Raw genomic sequence first — 21887 nt, forward strand, 5'->3', positions numbered from 1 at the left:
TAGGTGTAATTGAAGCTTTTAAACATTTTTCTCCTAATATAAAAATCAAAGGTTGCTAATTTCATTACACACAGTGTTGTATACGAAAAATTGGAGCCTTAGGATTGAAAACATTATATATATTGTATCATTACCGAGATGATGATAATTTCAAACAACTGCTCAGACGAATAATTTCTATGTCTCTTTCTTTGTTTCTTAGCCTTTTGTCCCTATTGATAAATTGAACGAAGCCTGGAACACTATCAATGTCAACAACAACAACAATAATAATAATGATAAAGTAGATAATTTTTTCAATATGGCGAAAACTTGTGATTCAATGAAACTAATGAAACATTTAAAAGACAAATATGGAACCATTTTGCTAATATTGGACCAAGAACTAATCACAACGAAGGTTTACCACTAAACTTAATCAGCAATCCAACAGATCTGATCAAAATATTTTTAAATTACTCAGTCTTGAAGCAATTTCAACTAGATTTTGAAGTTGATATAAATCAAATGAATGCAGGCATGAAAGAATTCAGCATAAAATTGTATATCATGTGTGTTCGCAACAAAAAAATCTTTCTGCGCTTTGGCCTTCCTCCTTTATAATTTTACTGCAAAGTGTGCAGTGCGATTCAATTGGTTTTGTGCATCACTTTGCAAAGAATGTAATACCTTTCGCCATCTATTGAAACAAATAGAAACTAATCAGAACTTTAATAAAAGAAAATAAAGCAGAGTTGTAAATGACACTACAGATAGATCTACTACTTCGCCTTTAATAGAAAATAATTTTCTTTTCGTTCCTGTCATATTCTTTCTCACCCAATCAATCTAACCTTATGCAGATAACTCAAATAATTTTGCTTTTTGCAACTGTGTACGAAAGCGATATCAACAACTCAAATTACTCCAACTAAACAAAATAATGTTTCATCACTGAAACATATTGGATTTATTCATTGGCTATCAGATGTAAATGCTCACTATAACCCCTTGAGCCGTATCTTTGTCCAATTTATCATATTTTCAAAAGATATTCTATGGTTCGGCATCAGAGCTGGTTGGCGAATTCTGGGAAAATTCTAGGTGGAGAGATTAAGAAAACTGGAAAATATTGAAACATTTTTCTGTGCAAATTTCAAAAGGAAGTAACAAAGTTAGTTTGGGTGTAATAACAATGTTTTATTGATCAAAAATACATTGGTTAGTATCAAAGACAAGGTTGAGAGGAATAAAACATAAGGCTAGAAAGTATTAACTTTTTTATGTGAATTAGAAATTGTTTTATAGCCATTTTGTCCAGATATTAATGTGTTATATCGATAAATACTTATCATAATAACTATCATAAACAGTATTTTATGTATTTGTAAGGCACAAAAGTGTACAAGATTGAAGTGAAAATGTTGGCAAGAGGAAACTTGAAGGGTTGAAGAGCAAATTTTTGACAAAATAACGAAATGGCTAATCAGGTCAGCAAAGATGAGAATGCAAATAGGACCAGATTATCCAGCATGAAGAGCATGTAACGTCAACTGTTTCCCATGAACATTGAACCCTTTTCTTTGTAGTTTCAACATGAAGGAAGACAATGATGTAAGTAGCATTGTGATTGAAAGCATGAAGCACAACTTTAATGTTCATCTTTATGTTTACTTGAATCTTGAATTGATTGACTGTCTTTGTCTTTTCTTTGTGTTTCTTTCCATTCCATGTAAACATTTAGCCAATTTAATCAAACTGGGGTTGTCCTGAATTGTCAAATATTCATCTCATGAAATTCCCGAGGCTCTTCAATGTGGCCAAATTTATTTTGACTTATTGTTCGATAGGCTGGTGAATGATGGCTTGAGAGACGTGAAATGGTTGGACACTTGTCAGGATAAAAGACGGAATTGCACATTGACACATGACTACCACCACCATTGCCACCACCACCAGTGTTGATCAGTCGATGTCCACCCGAGTCATTGTGATGGTCTCCTGTGGCTGTGGTTGTTGTCGTAGTTGATGAAATATTTTCAAGCAAGTCAGACGTCAAGTCACCATTGAGAGCCATCATTTGTGATCCTGTGACCGATGAAATGTAGTCGACTGGGTAAGCCTCAGCCTTGATGGAGGGACTTGCTGTACGACCCATCATCTCATTGGTAACCTCAATCAGTCCAACTGGTGAGTTGATCAGTAAACCCGTGTTGGCTGAGGAAAGCTTAAAGGGTGAATCTGGCAGGGATGATTGGACACTTTGCTGGTGTGACTGTTGCTGTTGGTGCGATTGATGAGGACGTCCCTGTTTCTTGGCAGATTCATTAGTCAAGTTGGATGATGGATGACTTTGGATTGCCTGTCAATGGATAAAATGAAATGATAAAAGAACATGGAAAAGATATTAATCGGATAAATGTAAAAGAGTAAATTAATTAAATTTCATTAAATGCCTCTCATGTATCCAATAATTTCAATTAAATTTCGAGTGAAAAGTTCAAGTAAAAGAGTCGCAAGAAAACTTCATTTTTCGTTTTTTTCAACTTTCCTTTTCGACCATTTTTCATTCAATTGATAGCCAAAGGTTGAATCGCTTTTGACCATCAACACATTGACTTTCATATGATATCAATTGCCTTTGAAAAGTTAATTAATTGCATTTGCAAATGGTCAATCGATAAACTCTTTGGTCATTTTTATTTCATTAGCTTGTTACACTTTAGATTCTCAGGTTTACTATTTTTTGTGCGATTTCACTTTGATTAATTGTTCTTCTAAAAGATGTGAAAACTCTCTCAACTTTATGAGCATGATAATCTGTTGGTCAGTAATAAAATGTTGAAGATCAATTTATAGGCAGATCAAATTATACTGACCCAATAGATTGATGCAATATTAGAGAAGCATTAGACAGGCAATGAATGAGATGAAACTAGATGAAAGTTGATGGAAAAGTGCAACAAGAAGAAGAGAGGGAAAACAAAAGTTTGCTTTTTTTCGTCTGATTCATGAACAAGATTCTGATGAAAGATTTTTTGATGTGAAAAGAAAGTTTGGTGAAAAGAAAGAAGAAAAGAAAGCAAGAAAAATGTTGCAAAAGGTTGAATGGATAACGAAATACCAGTAAAGAGATTAATTGAAATTATTTCAACTCTTTTTGCCATTTCTGTTGAATAATTTTGCTTCGAAATCAATCAAAATTCTGATCCAAAACATGAGCAAAAAGTGATTATCAACCATTATATTTACTTCATGATTATGAAGAGTAAAGATTCTCAATAAAACTGGTCAACAAGATGAATGTGAACAAAATAGAGTTTGACCATTTTTCCATTTCTTTTTCTTCTTTTCCTGAGTTTTTCTTTTACCTCAATTTATCCATGAATCGGCACCTCATTGAGAGTAAATTTGCAGTTTACATTTCAACAGAAAATTTGACAATTTATTTCAATAATGTTGAATAAAATTTGTGAGCAAAAGTAGAGTCGAGAGAAAAAGATTGAATTTCCATTCTTTCTCGATGAAAAGGTTAATCTTTCTTTGAATAGTCGGTCGAGTTGAAAAAAATCGAGTAAAATTGTCTCTCATGATGGAAGATGATCAAGTAGGAAGAGAAAGAAAAGTTTTCAAATTTTCACCATTCATGGCAGAAAAGTATTCATGAAATCCAGAAAATTTCTGATTCATTTTCTCGTCCATTTTGGAAACTTTACTTGCTAAAATTATGAACAGTTTTACCAATTCCAACTCTTTTGTTTTCAAGTTTGAAGAAAAGCAAAACTTGTTTGTTGAAAGCTCATGATGAGATTAAATTTTCGGGTTTCACAGCTCAACTATTGGCTTGAAATAATTGAATTTGAGTAAATATAAAAATTGTTGATTCATTAAAATCAAAGTATTACTTTTGAGTTTCGATTTTGATTTAAAAATGAAAAAAGAGATAAAAAGAAAAAAATTTCCTTTTTCGTTGATTTTAGCATTTCAACTTTTCTTTAACCATTGATTTATTCCTCAATTTGTTCAGAAACGAAAAAAAATTTGCTTTCATAATTCATTTTTTTCTCAACATTAAACATTATTCTTGGTGAAATCACTACAATCAAAGAATCTCATTTCATGTTGTTTTCAACTCTTTAATGCCCTTTTGATAATCCCACCAAATGCTTTGCAACTTGAATGAAAACTAATCCATTGTGAGTCAATGTTTGGAATACGTTCAACTGGTCATGAGTTTTGTGTTTTGAATTTCATGAGACGAGTTTTGTTCGACTTTTGGGTTGCGGCTTTTGCTATGAAAAGGCATTTACGAATGTTATCAAATAGGAAGCACAAATCGCTTCCTATTAGTATAACTTATCATTTATCTGGAAATTACATGATCGATAAAAAAACGAGTTAACATGTTTCCTATTCTTTCAATTGGTAACACAAACAGAAAAATGTTCCTTCATCTTTTGTTCATCTTTTATTCTTCTTTTGGCACTCACTTTATTAAAACTAGTCTCATCTCAACTTTTACATTCAATATTTCATCTTCTCTCTTCATCTTTCCTCCAAAAGTTGAGTTTACTTGAGCAACCAAGAAACCAGATGCAACGTTTTCCCTCATCTTATAGCTAACTCAGCAAGTGATCAAAATAATTTGTTTTCCCTTGTTATGTGTCTTTATTGTCATCATCATGGTAAAATCAGAGTAAGATGCAAGAATAATATTGTATCAATACAAGTTTATAAGAAATATTTATACATTAGTATAATGATAACATTGACTCGGTGATATTTGAAGAAAAGAAAAGATTATTTCAAATCAATCATGAAATATAAACTGAGCAAAATTGAAAGAAATGAAGTGATCAAAAGAGTTTAAATTTGGCTCCAGGCTCACAAAATCTTATCCAACCATTTGAAAGCATCTCGTCAAGGTGAATTTTTGTGACGAGTTAATTGAATTTTCACAGGTAAATGAAAATACAACTTCTAACAGCTAATGAACAGAATCGAGTTAAAAAAGGATTATCTGACTCAATGGAAAAAATAATTCAATTAATTTTCAACAAACATGAACCAATTCTGAGAAATGTGTTTTTTGATCGAAAAGTCGAACTAAAAAAAATTGACTTCCATCAAAAATTATCGAATGAGTAAAAGTTCGAATTTAATGAATTTTCGAAAAAAGTTGCTCAACAAAAATGAACTTAAATTCGTTCATTATTCTGATAAAAATTCAATGAACTCTTTTCCAATCAGTTTCATCATTGAAATTTTTTCTGATTAGTTGACGAAATTCAATTTCTGGATTGAGTCATCAAATTGCGTAAATTCATTTCTTTCTTAATCTTTCCTCTGCTAATTAAAATCATCTCTTTTGATCGACTTCATGATGACGAAACAAGTCTGATAATTCATTTCAAGTAGAGTTGAACGGTTATGAATGAAATGAATAAATGATTTGCTCGTTGAACAGAAAAGATTAATAACAATTTTTATCTTCTCAACATCAGTTATTAACAAAACCCAGACGGTCAACATTGAGATGTTGCACCTGAGTGGACAAAAGATGAAGACAAAATGAAGTTGACATGAAAACTTCAGGGAATGCAAATGTTTACTCAAATTTTGCTTTTTTTGTGCTTTTGATTGAACGGATTAACTGTTACTCAATTCATTGATACAAATTTGATGGCAAGCTTTCCCAATCAAAAGTAGGAAACAGACAAAATACAAACTAACCTTTATCAGTTTAGCATTAGATGTTATAATGAAAACAGAGGAAGGAAAAGAAACTGAAACTCAATGTTATTCAAATAATAAAGGCCAATAGTAACAAAGAGAGAAAAAGTAACAAATTTTTTGCTCCAAAAAAAAGACTTTACCAAATCGCAGAATAAATATAAAATATCAAAAGTCAAAAGTCAAAAAAGCTCAACACTGAAACTGAATAAACATCATGAGCTTGAGCTCGTGCTTTGAATGTTAACAATAATTTTCAAAGACATTTTAGTTTCGCTTTTTGGACTCGTATAAGAATATTGAATCCATTTCAAGTGAATCAATTTCAATGAACTTTTCCTTTTTTTACCTTCAAACTGTTGTTTCCCTTGAAGGTTAAATGAACAATTTGCTCGGGTAAAACATGCAACTTTACTCTTGATGAAACTTTAATTTTCTTTGTCTTTCTTTCTTCACTTGTAAATGAAACAATTTCAATGGAAATTTCACGATCAACTTTCAATGTTTATCCATCAATTTTAAACAATCGTAAAAAAAGATCAAAATCGAAGTGATTCAGTGAATATCTCAACTTTTGACGACACTTTTGATTGATGAACAGAAAAAGGTTTGCTAATTAAATTCAATGTTTCAAGTTGACAGATTTTATCCAATAGTCTGTTCAACCTTTATATCTTCATTAGTTGAAAGTTGAAACAGAAAAAATCGAAAAATTTAACGAAAATTTTGTTTTATCGAAAGGTTCAGTTAACCAAAGCTCAAATTGCAAATAATTTCAATTCTTTTGTAAATTATGTATTGATCCCTCAGTAATGAGGTAACTCTATTGTTTACTGTCGTCTAGTTATATGGTCATGTTACTATGCAGCTTCTTTCCTTTTCCTTGATTTATTCCAAGTTTCTCCTTCCATTAATGTTAGCATAAATAACTGGACAATTTCAATTGTGAATTATGCTTTTGACAATTTAAGTATCTAGTTGGGCTTTCGATTTGATTTAATCTTTACATTCCTTGTATTTCAATACGTTCATCTCAACTCAAACTTTCTTAACAGTAATCATTCACTTCCTTACTCGCAGGCATAATTCCCACTTCCTTTAATGCTAGACTGCAAATGTGAAAATATTGACTACGGTCGCTCTCAGAATCGGAGTGTTAGGGACGTAATGATTTAATCATATTTATTTCAATTCAATGTTCGTTGCTGCAAGCTTTTGGTCTGAACTTGTTCTAACGAACATTCCAAACATTTCTGTGATCAAGTGATTCTTGTTAAGTCGAGTTAAGTAAAGTGTACGATTGCAAGAGTTTCCTAAGACAAAGATTGTATGTGCTACCGTTGACAGTCCTAAACGAACCTGATATTCAGAATTGAAAAGCTTAATCAATCTTCTGGTTAAAGTGATCGAATCGAGATTTGCAGTTTATTTGAAATAATGAAATCTACCTTTCAGTATTAATGATCATAACTCAATGTTGAGATTAAAGTAAAAAGGTGATAAAAGGTTTGAGGAAAAGAAGTGAAAAATTGTTGGAAACTCCAAGTAATAACTGAATAACTGTATATTAATATTGTTCTGAATTTTATCACTTTCCATGTGAAGTTGAATACAAAAAGCAAAGATAAAGTGTGAGGAGAAGTGATGATTCTGATTATGATGATGAGTTGGACAAAGAAATGAAAATGAAATTAGACAACATAAATCATTGGAAAGAAAGTGTAGGATAGAAAAGGAAAAAGGTAAAAATGTGAATTTCAGTTTCAACATTTTCTCTCCTGAACAGAATAATAAGGCATGGCAAAGAAAATGCATGAAAAAGGAAACTTATTGAAACTTGAAATTTTCCATAAACTTGATTGGAAAGAAAAAGAAAAGTAGCAAAATTTTATCTCAACATTAAGTGCATTTTGAACGGAAAGAAAATCAAAACTCATTTTCAAATCAATCTTAGAGTTGCAATTCAATACTTTATCAACGGTAAACCTGCACTCTTTAGGTTGATAGGGACTAAGACGATCATGTTAACATTAACTTTGAAAGGCAACTTTTCTACTTTACTCTTTCAATTTCTTTTCTCATCTTTTCTTGTCTTCTTTTTTTCTCTCTCCTGGAAACATGATTCGAATTTACTATCAACCTTTTGTCAACTCATTTCTGCCCAAACACACAAAGTTATCCTCTTTTACCTTTTCCAACTGGACCAAATTTTCTCATTAAACTTGTTACTTTACTTGTCATTGTCACTTCTACTTGCCTTTACCATCTAGCAGCAGGTCAACATCAACAACAGGCCAACACTGAGTTACTTAAATTGTCCATAAATTGAAAACTGTAAATCATCTTCAAATTTCACTTCGAAACCTGTAACAACATTCAATCATTCAATATTAATAGTAACCTTTCAAGCTTGGCTTTTCATGAAACATTGGTTCGTTGCAACGTTAAAACATTGAATCGTTAGCAAACATTCAATTTGTTCATTCAAATGATTAAAAGCAAAATTTTTCAACAAAAGACAAAAAAATGAATTATTGAACTCGACTTTTACAATGGAAAATGATAAAAGTCATTTAACCTCGAGTCATTCCCTTTTAATTATCAATCTTTTTTTTCCTCAAAAAATACTTTTATGAATAAATGCATTCTTAATAACCCTTGAGGCATCAGACTGGAAACATAATCCATCAGCTTTCAATGAAACTTTTGTTGGCTTTTGATATTTAGTATTGAAAGGAAAGATGAAAGCGAAGGAGTGAAAGATAAAAAAGTAAATTATTTCATTGTGAAATAATATTCGTTTGAATGTACTCAAATCAATTGAACTAACAGGTTAGCTTGATTCATAAACAAGTATGTTAATTCATGATGAATGTTAAGCCCAATGGAAATGCAATTGATTGAAAAGTAAATTAAAGCATTCAATAGGCAACAGCTAATTTGCTTTCAACAAATCGTTATAACTATTGGACAGAAAATGCAAACGAATCAAAACTCGAAAACATAAATCCATCCTAAAGTGTTGAGATTAACAAGCTTTGAACAAAATTTTTTTTTGACGAAGAGATTAGCTCATTTAGATTAACATCGAATCGGTCAAAATTCCAAATGAAATTCGAAGTGAAATTTATTTCGAATTTGGATTCATTTTTCTTTGCATTTTAAATGGAAAGATTTTTTGGAAAAAAGTTCTTCGATTTGGATCTTTTTGTCGAATAAATTTAAATTGGAAATTTGAAAATATAAACGAAACTTTTCAGGTTTGCTGAATTTCGAGTCGAGTTTATTTGCATTGCAAAGTCGATTGTTTTTTTCGTCTCTTTTACTTGGAAAACCTTTTCTCAAATGTGCATTTAATGTTTGGCTGAAAGGAAAGTGAGTTTACCCTTGTCTTGTCTTTGGATGCTGACGAATCGTTAACACTTTGAGTTTGATTGGGTCGACCTCGTTTGTAAAAGAAAGCAGCCAACATGAGTCCATTGAGAATGAGGAATGTACAGCCAATGGCTATTGTAACACTTAAGGTGGTCGAATAGGGTCCATTCCATTTAAAATGAAATGAATCTTCCCATGATGAGTGTGAAGATGAAGATGATGAGGCATCTTTAATTTGTTTCATTTCCTTTAAAGATTGTTGCGGTTGACTTGAGAGCGATTTATTTTTATCAGTAAACTGTTGCTGCTGAGAAATGGATAAATTTGAACTCAAACTGTTTACCTTGGAGTTTATCACAGATACAGGGCTGGTAGCCATTAGACCAGGATTAGGGCCATCTATTTGAGAGGAACCCGGCCATGATGAGGTTTGATGAAGAGAGTCAATAGAGCCTAGAATTGCATTTTGCTGTAAAGAGGAATCAAGTGTTGACTCGGAGCCAACAAGTCCAGCTACCATTGCATGAGTTAAACTTGCTGTTGACCGAACGATACCTTCATAGGTTGACAGATCATCATAGTCAGTGAGCAGATGATGTTGATAAGTTAATGGACCAGGTCCAGGTAGATGAATTTTGGGTATCAAGTTAAGCCATACACTGAGCTGATGAGCACGGTAATGATCCTTGACGGAAGGCTCCAAGTCTAGTAATCAAGAGACAAGAAGAAGCAAAAGTCAATCTCGAGTTTTACAATTGAAAGGATTAAGGACATTATTCATGATGTATGTTCAGAGGAAAAGATTGGAATCAAATTAGTTGTTTATGGAAGGGCAAAGAAGGTGAGGTGAAAAGATGAAGTAAAAAGAGTTTATCTGTTGAGAGTTCAGGGTATTGAAAGTGAAAATTGGAATAAAAGAGAAAAGTAAATTAGCTTTGTTGAATCGAAAGCTGTCAAAGAATGATAATGATGATATTATGATGAGAAAAGTGGCGAGAATAAGATTTTGAGAACGCTTGGAGTAAAGAAGGAGAAAAAGTAAATTGGAATTATAAATATCATGGAATCGTCGATCGAGTGGTGAACAAAGTAAATACAGATGATTGAAATGGAAAAGGATTTGTTTCTTATTTTCAACATTTCTTCTTCTTCTTTTTCCTTCTTCTTCGTCTTTATACTTTTACCAGCGAATTAGTGTTTTGAAAATTGTCGATCAGAGTGAACATTTTAAGTGAATATCGCAACTGTAAATGGTTCAAGGCAATGTAATAATAATAGGGAAAACAGAATCAGGGTAATCAAAGATTCTTTCAGGGTAAAATGATGATAACTAACGGAGTGGTGAAGGGAGTAAAGAGTAGATGGGAAAAGGTGAAATTGATGTTTTTTGATTTTTTTTCTTCTTTTTCTTCTTTTTTCTATTTTGCTCTGTTTTTGTTTCACCAATGGGGAAACAAGGATAATGATAATGTTGATGAGAGGATGAAACAAGGAAAAGGGAATAATCATCAATAAAGAAGCAATTGGAATCGATTAAATGTTGATTTGGAATGGAATGAAAATGAGAATAAAATGATGAGGATTAATTTGAACCATTTCAAAGGATAATGATAACCTTTGATTCTTACTTATTGATAGATACTGTTGACGATATTCATCATATCTTGGCCAAAAGATCATTTCTTTGATTCCATTCGATGATTTATAGCCATCATCATTCGGATCATCATTAAACTGTTGACCAATGTTTTCCACAACTTGCCTGTTAACACAATTATCGTTTGACAATTTAAAGAGAAAAGCAAAAAGTTGGAAAAAAGTGTTTCAATTGCAAGTTCGACTTCAAGTTGCATGATCACGAGAAAAAGAAGGGCTCAAGTTAATGGCAAGATTAAGGAACGCATTAAAGGTCATTAATATTGGTAAAGCTGTTTATCCTGTTATATTCACAGTTTAGTTTGGATAATCTAATGGAGAAGCAGTTCAATGAAATATAATGAGCAAGCTTTCGAGTCGACAGATTATCTGATCAATCGACATTTTTTTCAAACCTTAGAACACTTTAGAAGAAAATCTTAATAATTTTAATCATGCAATCATAAGCAATTAATTCACCGATAATTATTCTGACCAATTGTTCGTCTTGCATTTAATTTCATTCTCTTTCCATTATTATCTTCTGTTTCCGATTAATCGAGATTTTCGTTGTTCGAGTTAATTAGGAAACGATTGGCAATGAAATGAAAACGAGAGAAACGTAAATTTAACTTCAATTTAGCAATATTGTAATACTATTGGCGTTCAACTTAACCTGTGCGATCATCAATTGAGACTTAATTGTTTCCCTCTTTTCCCTTTCCATTGTCACTTACCCAGTTTTGGCAAAATTGGTCCAATAAGTGATTATACGAGCTGATAGAGCAGTTTCCTCTGGCGTATAATCAGAAACAAAATAACCCAATTCCAGTTGAGAGACTAATGGAGAGCCAAAAATGTAGGCCAGCTCTTCACCATGGACACAACCTTCACTGGAAGGATAATCACCTGATTTACTTGAATATTCAAATGTATACATATAAGTGTTTCGAGAAAAGGAAGAAGAAGAAGATGACGAGCTTGAAGATGATGGTGATGTTAACTTGGAATGTAATTGAGCCACTTTAATTGCTTGAGATATCACGGTTCCATCACTTACAATATCACTAGTAGTTTTTAAAATGTCTTTCAGGCTAACTTCATGTTTGGTCCAATCAGTATATTCATTGACTATTGTATGAAATATTTCCTAATTAAAAATGAGAAAAGAGAAAAAAAATTAAATTTAAAAATTCTTCACCTTTTACTTCATCATTGCAAATCGAATTTGAAAAATGTTCAAAATATCTCAAGTTGACTCAGGCAGCTGGTTGACGAAAATTTCTGGCAACAATCAAATCGAAAAATGAATCGATAATTTTTTCGTTGAATCAAGTTTGAATTCATTTTTCTGTTTGAGATAAACTTTGCAAATGAACACAAAGTACAAGCTAAATGATCTGAAGTTATGAGTTATTCAGTTCGAACAGCGTTTCCACATAATCGAAATCTCTTGTTTCATCTTTACTTTCGATAGTCAGTTATCTAGATATATTAAAATCTAATCAAATTAACATAATTTCAACATTATCTAGCACCTAACTGTAATTACCATTATCATTACTTCCAACAGTTTACCTTTTCTCATACTCAAAGTAGACAGAAGAGGGAAAAACGGGAAAATAATCGAGTTCATTGATTCGAGTTAATCAAAGTTATTATTTATCAAATATCATTTGATTTATTCTGTATTTGAGTTCAGCTCAATCATGGAAGAAACAAAAAAAATATTTTTTCTCTCTCTCTCTTCCATTCAATAGTTGCTTTTTATATTAGGGCCGATCCGATGAACTAAAATGTTTGTCAAAATGTTTGTTTATTGGCAATGTTTGTTAAAATTAATCAATTTTGATTAATGTCATTTTGAATCTTAATTAGAAAGCGCCATCTTTTGTTTTTTAATGATTTTAAAAGATAACTAAAAATAATTTATAATCAAAAGATAAGAAATTTAACCTGAAAAAATGTAAAGGCGCATGAATGAAATGATTGTTAATTTTTTGATCGGACAGTGTTAATGTTGCTGACGTAACAAAATCAAACAAACATTGCCAACTAACAAAGATTTAACCAACATTTTTAACATTTTTTGGTTCATCGGATCGGCCCTTAATAGTTTAATTTGTATTTGTTTCTCTTTTGTTTACCTGAAGATGATAATTGAATAAATTGCGAACCAAAGTTCGCACAATTTTCTCCTCTTTAACCAAATCAATTCCACTTGATTCTTCGTTTCCATTAAACTTGAAATATTCTTTACTTGTTATTCCAAGGAGAAGATCAATGGAACCAAAAAGATGGGAATATTGAGCAGAGTTCATCAGTTTTTCCGGATGATCGGGTATAACAATACCATCCACTGTCGGCCCTAGGCTGGTTAAGTGTGAAGGAACTGGTAAATTGGGAGAGATTAAGTCACGATAATCTTTACTTCGTAAACAGTCAATCATCTGTGAACTCTGATCGTCACCATCAGGACAGCCAACCAGAGCTGCAAGTTTCCTCGAATAGTCGACAGCATCAGTGGCCATCGCCCAAGGAGACAGTCCAGTTCCACTGTGAAGTATCGCTCGATGAAACAGACCTGCATCGAGAGGGTTAAAAGAAGGTTAAAAATGTAACAAGATTCACAATCAAAAGAAAAGTAAACCGAAACCAAATCTTAAACCAGAAAATGATGAAACCACAAAAACAAATCTCAATGTGCTTCAAAAACATTGCACATCAACATTTAGTGAAAAAAATTTCTAAAAAAATTGTTCATTATCTCGACTTATAGTTAATCCAAGCAAAGATCAAATAATGTCAATGATGTCGCGTCTTGAAATGGTTAACTTGTGACTTTCAAATTGAACAAAATCTCAACACTTTAAAACAAAATTAGTTTTTCACCTTTAAAATATCCAATCACTGTCAATATCTTAACTTGTAAATGTCACAACGCTTTTTAATGGGCAATCAGAAAAATGAAATTGATAAGTTAACAAGCAATAAAATGCTGATCCAAGATTTACCATTGAATGTAAATTATTCATTAAACAGTTGATAATTCGTTTGATGGTGCAATTTCCCTTGGCTTATCTTCAATGGTTTCCCATGTTATCGTAAAATTTGACAGAAATGTCATCTGATAATGTTGTATTAGCAAGGCAAAAATATTACCTTTTATTTTTTTGCACATTTTTCCTTTCCTTTTCCCTCTTTACAGAAGTGAAAAAAAACATTCAAAACTTCAACTCAAGTAAAGCATAAAATGAAGTGAATAACATATTATCAGACAAATCCAATTAAATGTGAACCTATTTTAACAAGTAAATTGTACTCGAGAGATGAAACTCGCTACCTTTATTCGTATGTTCATCAAGGCAAAGTTATCCTTTTAAACATTTTACTTTTGTGTTTGCCTTTTTTATTGATGATGAAGATTGAGGAAGAGAGAGAGAGAGCAAAAGGAAGAAGAAAAATTCAAAGCCATTTTTGCTTCTCTTCAGCTGAGTTCAGCATTATCCATGAGATGATTATTGTTGTGAATAAAAATGTTGCTAAGCATCAAACCTTTAGCTTAAGTTAATCTGATTGTCATTGAAGTTAAACAAGAATGTAAAATCTATTTACTGAATAATGTTCAAAAGCAGAATCGAGGCTTGAAAAGTCAAAAAATTTAAATCCATGTAATGGAAGGAGAGCAAAAAAGAGAAAAAACTTTTCTTGATTAATGAATTGCATGTGTTGATGAGGAAAATGTTAACATTTCAAAGTCATTTGATGAGGTTAATTATCATTATTGTCATCATAATCAAATTGATTGTGGTTCGTTTGTTTAATGAAAGAGGAGAAGAAACGATTTTCGCTATTCTTCGCTCACTTTTTCACCTTCTTTTTTCACCTTTTAATTGAAATTATTTTCAATTTGGTGGTAAATTTGACATTCAATCAACTCATTTTATGGACAATTAAGAGGTTTAATGCAATTAAATTTGATTGCAGCATAACTTGGATTCAATTCATCCATGTGTTAATGTTGATGGGAAATACAAAAGGAATTAGTAAAAAAGCCAAAATTCAGACGAAGATGAGAAAACAATGTTTTTGATTAAACAGAAGAAGAAGAATAGATTAAGAGAAAAGTTCTTAATTAATTCTCTCTTCTTTTGCATTTTAATGGTAAACCTTTCATTCAATGATAATGATAATGTGTCATTATACAGAGAGCATTAATTATTATCAACATTAATTTCAATCATTTTTCAACTCGCAATGTTGCAATTATGATTCACTTTTCAAGTCAACTTTTTTTTCTCGCTTCTTCTCGACTTGATTCGACTTTTCAGAAATGCAACATTCATTATTTCAGTTTATATTGATAAATTGTTGAAACTATTTCTTTTTTGTCTCAAAATCTCAACTTAACGGATATTTTATGCAAAAGTTTCATCTCTTAATTATTCATTAGTTAGTCAAGTTTATCAAGTTTAATATTTTTTTTGAAACTTCTCAAGTTAATGAAACGTTGATTAGATACGAAGTAAAAACAACAGAAAATCATGGTAAATGAATATGCAAACTATGATAGAGAATTGGAAATGAAGAGAAAAAACTGGCAAAAACAGGGAAGAAAAGCAAGTTTCAATTTCTATTCATATTCATCACTTGGAATAGCAATAAGAGTAACTCCATTTCGCTGCAGATTAACATGATTAAGTATTCAATCAGTTATTAATATAATTAGAATATGAGATTTTGTTTATCAGATAAAATTTTTGAGTTGATGGAAACAAAATTTTGCAAATATTAACGGAAAATAAGAATACTTATTTTTCAATTGAAATAAGTATTCTTCAGATGCTTCAAGCAACAGACACTTCTTGCTCACAGAAAATGAAGAGCGTTGTTTCAGTAACGAATCAAATTTTTTCGTTTACCCTGTGCACTTGTTTGCAGCCATAACTTATGAAATGTTGATGCTGTAGATCTCAGATTCAAACAATGAGCTTCTGAAGATTGAATAACCATAATGGAAGTCACTGGCTGTGCAATTTGATTACTCAAGAAAACTCTCTGTAAGTGATCCTAGGAATGCTTTCAATTGACAACATCGCATCGAAAATCTGTGCGTCAGCAAAAAATAAGATGCAACTGAAGAAGCACAAAACACCATAATCTTGATCTTTGGCTTCTTATTCGCCTCTTTTTCGGTACTTTTGGTATCTCTTTTGGTCTCCGTTGACACTTCAAATCTTTATCTTGATCTCGGTCCTTCATTATCTCAATAGTCTCTTTGGCCTTCTGTAACCACAATAGTGAACTTACTGTTACTCAGAAGAATGAAGTAACTTCGATGGGTGTCATGATGAGTGAACCACCGACTCCATTAAAATCAACATCAAACTCTTTATGACCAACAACTTCATCTTGTTTGTCTTCCTCCTCTTCGGTGTCATTTTTAACCACCACAGCTTCTTTGGCTACTGCAGCAGTAGATCAACAGTCATATATTGCTGTCATCTATGAAGTACTCAATAAAGCTTTCGGGAAGGAAGGAAGAATCGATTTGAATTTCCAGTTTCGTTTGGATTTCTTTAAAATATCATGAACTGAGATTTAATCACTTCTATTTTGTATCATTCCATTTCTTTTTTTTAAATAAATTTCACTTTCATGTTGTATTTTTTCATCTTTATAAGAAAACTCGTTGTCTTAGGAAGCAGTTTTCTCTGTCCTAGAAATCGACTCTTTCAGAAATTGCATATATCCTAGAACATTTATTCACATGCTACTTGTGGATCTTGATGAAATGCTTGATTCAATTTTGATAATTCAAAGATACATTCCCATTACTTTCAATTAGCTTAACTAATTAAAAATTTTGTAACCTGTAATGATAGCATTGCTCCTAGAACTCACCTTTTACACAATCTTTAAGGAGCCATATTGGCAGACTTGATTAGAAAATAGTGTTGTAAATTTATTCCTAAAACTTTGCTGGTTATGCATTCATTTCACATGAAAATGACCCTAATTTTCAGTTTGCATCAACAGTTCAATTACGTACTTCGACCCTGATGATACTTATTTTGATATATTGTAACTTGATAAGGACAAATTATGCATCAACTTTTTTATTTATCAAATTATCCCTTCGAATATGCAAATATTAAGAGAAAAGGAAGACTCAATTAATTAGTTGAACCATTTTCAACAAATATATTCACTTGAGATTATAATTTAGAAACAGATGGACAAGTGCAAATTCACATTATTTGCTTAGTTTTTGCTACTCTTCTCAAATCAGAAGAAAAAGTATCGCGTTAATTTCTCGTAAACTTTTATACAGTCTTAGCCGATAACTCAGTCCAGAGATTGAAGCTTTCAGTAATCAGATTGTTACTGAAAGCAGTGCAAAATATTAATAAATGCTTGATTAAATGGAAAATGTTTTTTTGATTACGAAATGCAATGATATCTTTGAAGTAATCCATTTAAATATTCAAAATGCATTAAATAAATATTCATATGATATATTGATAACTACATGTATTTAAATATGGGAATAGGAGCACAACGACCATTAAAATGCATTTCATTAATTTGATAACTCAAGTGTTGCTATTTTTGCTCGAAATTATTCTTACAACCAAAGTCGAGCAGACCATTAAACTACAATCTCTATATTGCAAATCAGTTAAATGATGAAAAGTTGAATAATAAGATGAATAAGAAATAAGTCGGATAACTCATAACAGATAGTACGATTGAAGAGGTAATTAAATCGTTGCAATAATCAATAGATGAATAGATAATGTCCAGTAGTTGAAATAAGTATCTTGGACGAACTTACGATAAATTTCATGAAGTCAGAACATTCACATCGCTTGACCCTCTTTTGCTTTTTTTGTGAACAAAATTCAAGCAGCGAATAAAACTGTGTCATTGAAGAAGATCATAAGTGAATAAAGAAAGACGTCAAATTTCTTTGACGTTCTTTAAAATAACTAGAAAACCTTTCATCTTGCAATGCACACATATCACGATTAAATGGACTTGAAGTTGACTGTCCAGAAATGACTTCTGATACACTGCGATGCATAGCATTAAGGACACTTGAGAATCTTAATTATTTCACGATAATTCGTGAGTTTTTATTATTTTTCAATCAATTCATGTTTTTTGAGCAATGATTAGTTATTTTATTAAGTATTAACCATATTGATTAGTTAGTTTTAATTTAATTTAAATAATCAAAATTTATCATGAAAATTTTTGTTGCATGGCATTAAGGACAGTTATTAATTTTAGTTAATTAAAGACTAATAATGAGTGCTACCACCGTTTTTTTCTATGACCTCAACTAAACGATCCTTCATTGACATTATATTGTTTTGAATCATTCATTGATCAATCTGATGCCACTCACGGACGATTGATTGCTTGAGTTCGTCAATTGCATTGAATTGACGACCTTTACCATAGATTCTTCTCGCTAAAATGGACCAAACATTTTCAATTGGGTTTAGATCTGGTGATCTTGATGGCCATTGCAATAATTCGATACCTTTTTACGAAATCCAATCTTTGGTAACTTTAGAGGTATGACTTGTAGCGTTATCTTGTTGGAAGATTGGGTTGATGCCACACATTTCATAGATTGATGGAACCATGAATTGCTCCAATATATCAATATATCCACTTGAATTGACATTTTTAGGGCAAAAAACTATGTCTGTAGCACCGTTGTAAGTGATTCCAGCCCATATCATAACGCCACCACCACCGAACTGACGTTTAGAAAATTGCACTTCAGGCGTATTCAGGTTTCTCCAATGACATTTGTAGCCATCAGGGCCATCTAAATTGAACCTTTTCTCATCTGAGAACATCACCTTTAACCATTTATCTCCAAATTCGATATGGTCTTTTGCAAATTGTAGTCTTGCCTTCTTATGCTCAGGCGACAAAGGTGGTTTGGTGTTTGGACTCTTGATACCTCCGCACATGACATTTTATCATTAGATAATAGCCGCAAAGCTTGCCGAGTATCACGGTCACTCAATTTATACGAAGTTCCACTTCGATTATTTTGATTGTATTGGTCCGGATGGTTGATAACTCTCTCAACAGCACTTTTCGACCTTCCAATTTTATCAGCAATCACTCTTATCGATAAACCTTGGTCACGATAAGCCATAATTTGACCGATTTCTCGATCAATTATGTCTGCACCTCTACCCATTATATAACTTAATTTAAACAATGAACTTTCGGAAATTGAACAAAAACTTCGAAAAATATGTTATTGCAAAGAATAGATAACTTGGAATGGTCAGATTGCTCGAAAAAAGGCCATTTATAGTCAAAACATAAAGTGTTCTTAATACCATGCATCAACTCCATATGGTCAACATATGAAGATTAACAATTAGTGAGGCTAATTAGCGAAATTTCCGACTTTTGAGTGCCTAATCTGGCTTAAAATGTGTGAATAAACATATACGGTATAGTCTTAATCTGCAAAACAAACAATGTTTAGGGTCCAAGTTGAAAGCCTTTTCTTGAACTAATTACACCAACTTTGAGTCAATATGCTTCTCTTAATTTAAAGAATTCAATTCAAAATTATATAAATTGTTAGATGCTAAAGCATCATGCTTTTATAAACGCTATCAAGCAATTTTAATTAGATCAATATACTGATCCCGGTCATGTTGAAGCTAGTGTTCGCATCCATTTTCATAACCGAAAATATTAATCAACATGAATTTGAATTTCTGTACCAGGATGATGCCTGATCCTTAATAGATTGTATTAATAATAATTTGTATTGTAATATCAATTGTAATAATTCAATTGATTCTATGAGTTAAGACAATTGTCTTACCCTTTTTGTCTCAAAGTTGGTGTAATTAGTTCAAGAAAAGGCTTTCAACTTGGACCTTAAGCGTTGTTTGTTTTGCAGATTAAGACCAAACCAACATATACCAATAAGAAAAATCCCTTCAATTGGATTAAATTCATTGATTCCTGGGAAATTCGCGGTGTCCTTAATGCTATGCATCACAGTGTAGTTCATTGAATCCCATTGTATTTGATATGAACCTTAATTTACTCAGATAGGTTTTGATTGATGAATTAAACTTGCTGATTAAGCAAACTTATAAACCATAAGAAAATTAAGTGAACTCCTTCCTCGTAATAATTTATCATTGAAAAGTTAAGCTAAGGCAGACAGAACTGTTGGGTTCAATATAAATAATAGATTCAGTGCTAGAAGTATTGACCTTCAACATGAGATTAAATTCAATGATTTGATCATAACAAGCATGCCGAAAGAAATAAAGTATTCGATGAAGAAACACAAGTATAAAACCATTTGTACCCATGATGAGTGAATCTTAATCCGATAAGAATTTTTCGAAATGTTCAATTGATAACTGCGATTTGACACAAAATCAAAATTCAAAGAATTCTCTATGCAAAGCAAATAGAAAAATTATCGAAATTCCAGATAAAAGTAAAAAACTTTTGACAATAAGGTTGACATTTATTTGAAATATAAGACGAATTTAATGTCCATTGGAATTGAATTTTTATGAAAGATTGATTTGAATGTGCAATGAAATATGATATTTCTATCTTTATTGGAAAATTTGAAATTTTTGGATCTTCCAAAAATTCATAAAGACCATCATCATTTTTGAATACAATGAGATGATAATTTTTCAAGTTATTTTTGATGAAACAGCGACAGTTGAAGAGGAAATGAAATTTGATATTCATCAAAGTGGAAGCTGTGATTTTGAAGTTATAAAATTGTTAAAATTGGCTCTAAACAAAAGTGATATTAAATAATGATAAACTGATTATGTTGGGAGAAAAAATTCAACCAATTCGGAAGGAAAATACATTTATGGTCGATTTGATTCTTCCAAATTTATTATTGATAGCAAAGTTATCAAAAGTTACAACAATGACGATTATGAATGAAAAAGCACAGGATGGAAGAAAAGATTGAAATAAAATATTTAAAAGTGGAAGATGAGCGGAAAATCTGGTAACAATTTCAAATCATTCCAGTATTTAAAAGAAGCACAATAATAAATTTTTCACATTCTCTTACAAAATTGTTGAACCATGAATATATTCAAACACATATTTAGCCAATTGAATAATTTCTTAAGTATCTCAATAGAACCCATTGTTTCTCACATTTGCATGTTTTCACTCCCAACCATCATTCCTCGTCCCACTCCCAGTATCAATTCAAATTCTCACTTCAGACATAATTGCTTATTCTCACTCCAAGTTATCATTCCACATTCGCACTCACAGATACAATTCCTATACTCCTTAGCATTCTGACTCCCAGTTCTCAGTTCTCACTCCCAGCTCTCACTCCCTGTTGTCATTCCCTGCTATAATTTCCTGTTCTTACTCCATCCGTTATGATTCTTTGTTTGCGTCTTTATTTTTACATGCAATTCAAGTTTTTGGTATTTCATGATGAAACTTTCTCGGATATTTGTGCGAATTGAAAAGAGCTTAAAAACTGAAATGAAAACTTTTATGCCTTTTGATTTGTGAATGTGTTTTATCAGTTGGGACAATACTGATTATTATATCCATTTGTAATGAAATCTTAGTTCATTTTCATTACGAATCCGGAATTGGTGGATTTGGTATTTTCCCATAAACATGGGTGAATAGAAGAAGATAAATCATTTTATTAATAATCAAAATTGCTTGAATAAATTGTGAATGGTAATAATAATAATAATGATAATACACATGTTACATGAGGAAAATTGCTTTATTATTGCAATCATCATTGAAAGTGCAAAGTTTAATCAAGCTAATATAGTGTAAAAATGTAGATGAAGATGAATAATCTTTCAAGCCATTCAACTTGTTCATTTAACTTTTACTCCAATTTAACCTCTAAACTGTCATTAAACAAATTGAAATGAGCCAACATGAACAACAGTAAATGTTCACTGTTCAATTGTAGTTTTATATCAGATGCACTTCAATTGATAATCATGATTATTACTGATACTCTTTCCATGTTTCATCATTCTTGATTTACTTACAAAGAGAAGAGAAGAAGAAGAAAGAAGAAGAGAAAAAGATAATTACTCTCAATCAATTTGTAACCAGAAAGAAGAGTAAAA

General features: G+C 31.5%; 1 protein-coding gene across 1 annotated transcript in view; it reads right to left on the reverse strand.

Moving 5' to 3' along the window:
- Nucleotides 1–1158: 1158 nt before the first annotated feature.
- The window catches only part of LOC107364573 (neuroligin-4, X-linked-like), a 64920-nt gene continuing 44191 nt past the window's right edge, over nt 1159–21887 (reverse strand). The window contains exons 5-9 of the mRNA XM_015931996.3: nt 12870–13306; nt 11460–11872; nt 10716–10849; nt 9098–9792; nt 1159–2341 (exon numbers count right to left, since the gene is read on the reverse strand). Of these exons, the coding sequence (XP_015787482.1) occupies nt 1757–2341; nt 9098–9792; nt 10716–10849; nt 11460–11872; nt 12870–13306 (2264 nt within the window). The 3' untranslated portion in view covers nt 1159–1756. The remainder of the gene's footprint in view (nt 2342–9097; nt 9793–10715; nt 10850–11459; nt 11873–12869; nt 13307–21887) is intronic.

This window comes from Tetranychus urticae, chromosome 1 (genome assembly GCF_039701765.1).
Source record: "Tetranychus urticae isolate SD_2017Ah chromosome 1, NJAU_TeUrti_SD_1.0, whole genome shotgun sequence".
Lineage (NCBI taxonomy): Eukaryota > Metazoa > Arthropoda > Arachnida > Trombidiformes > Tetranychidae > Tetranychus > Tetranychus urticae.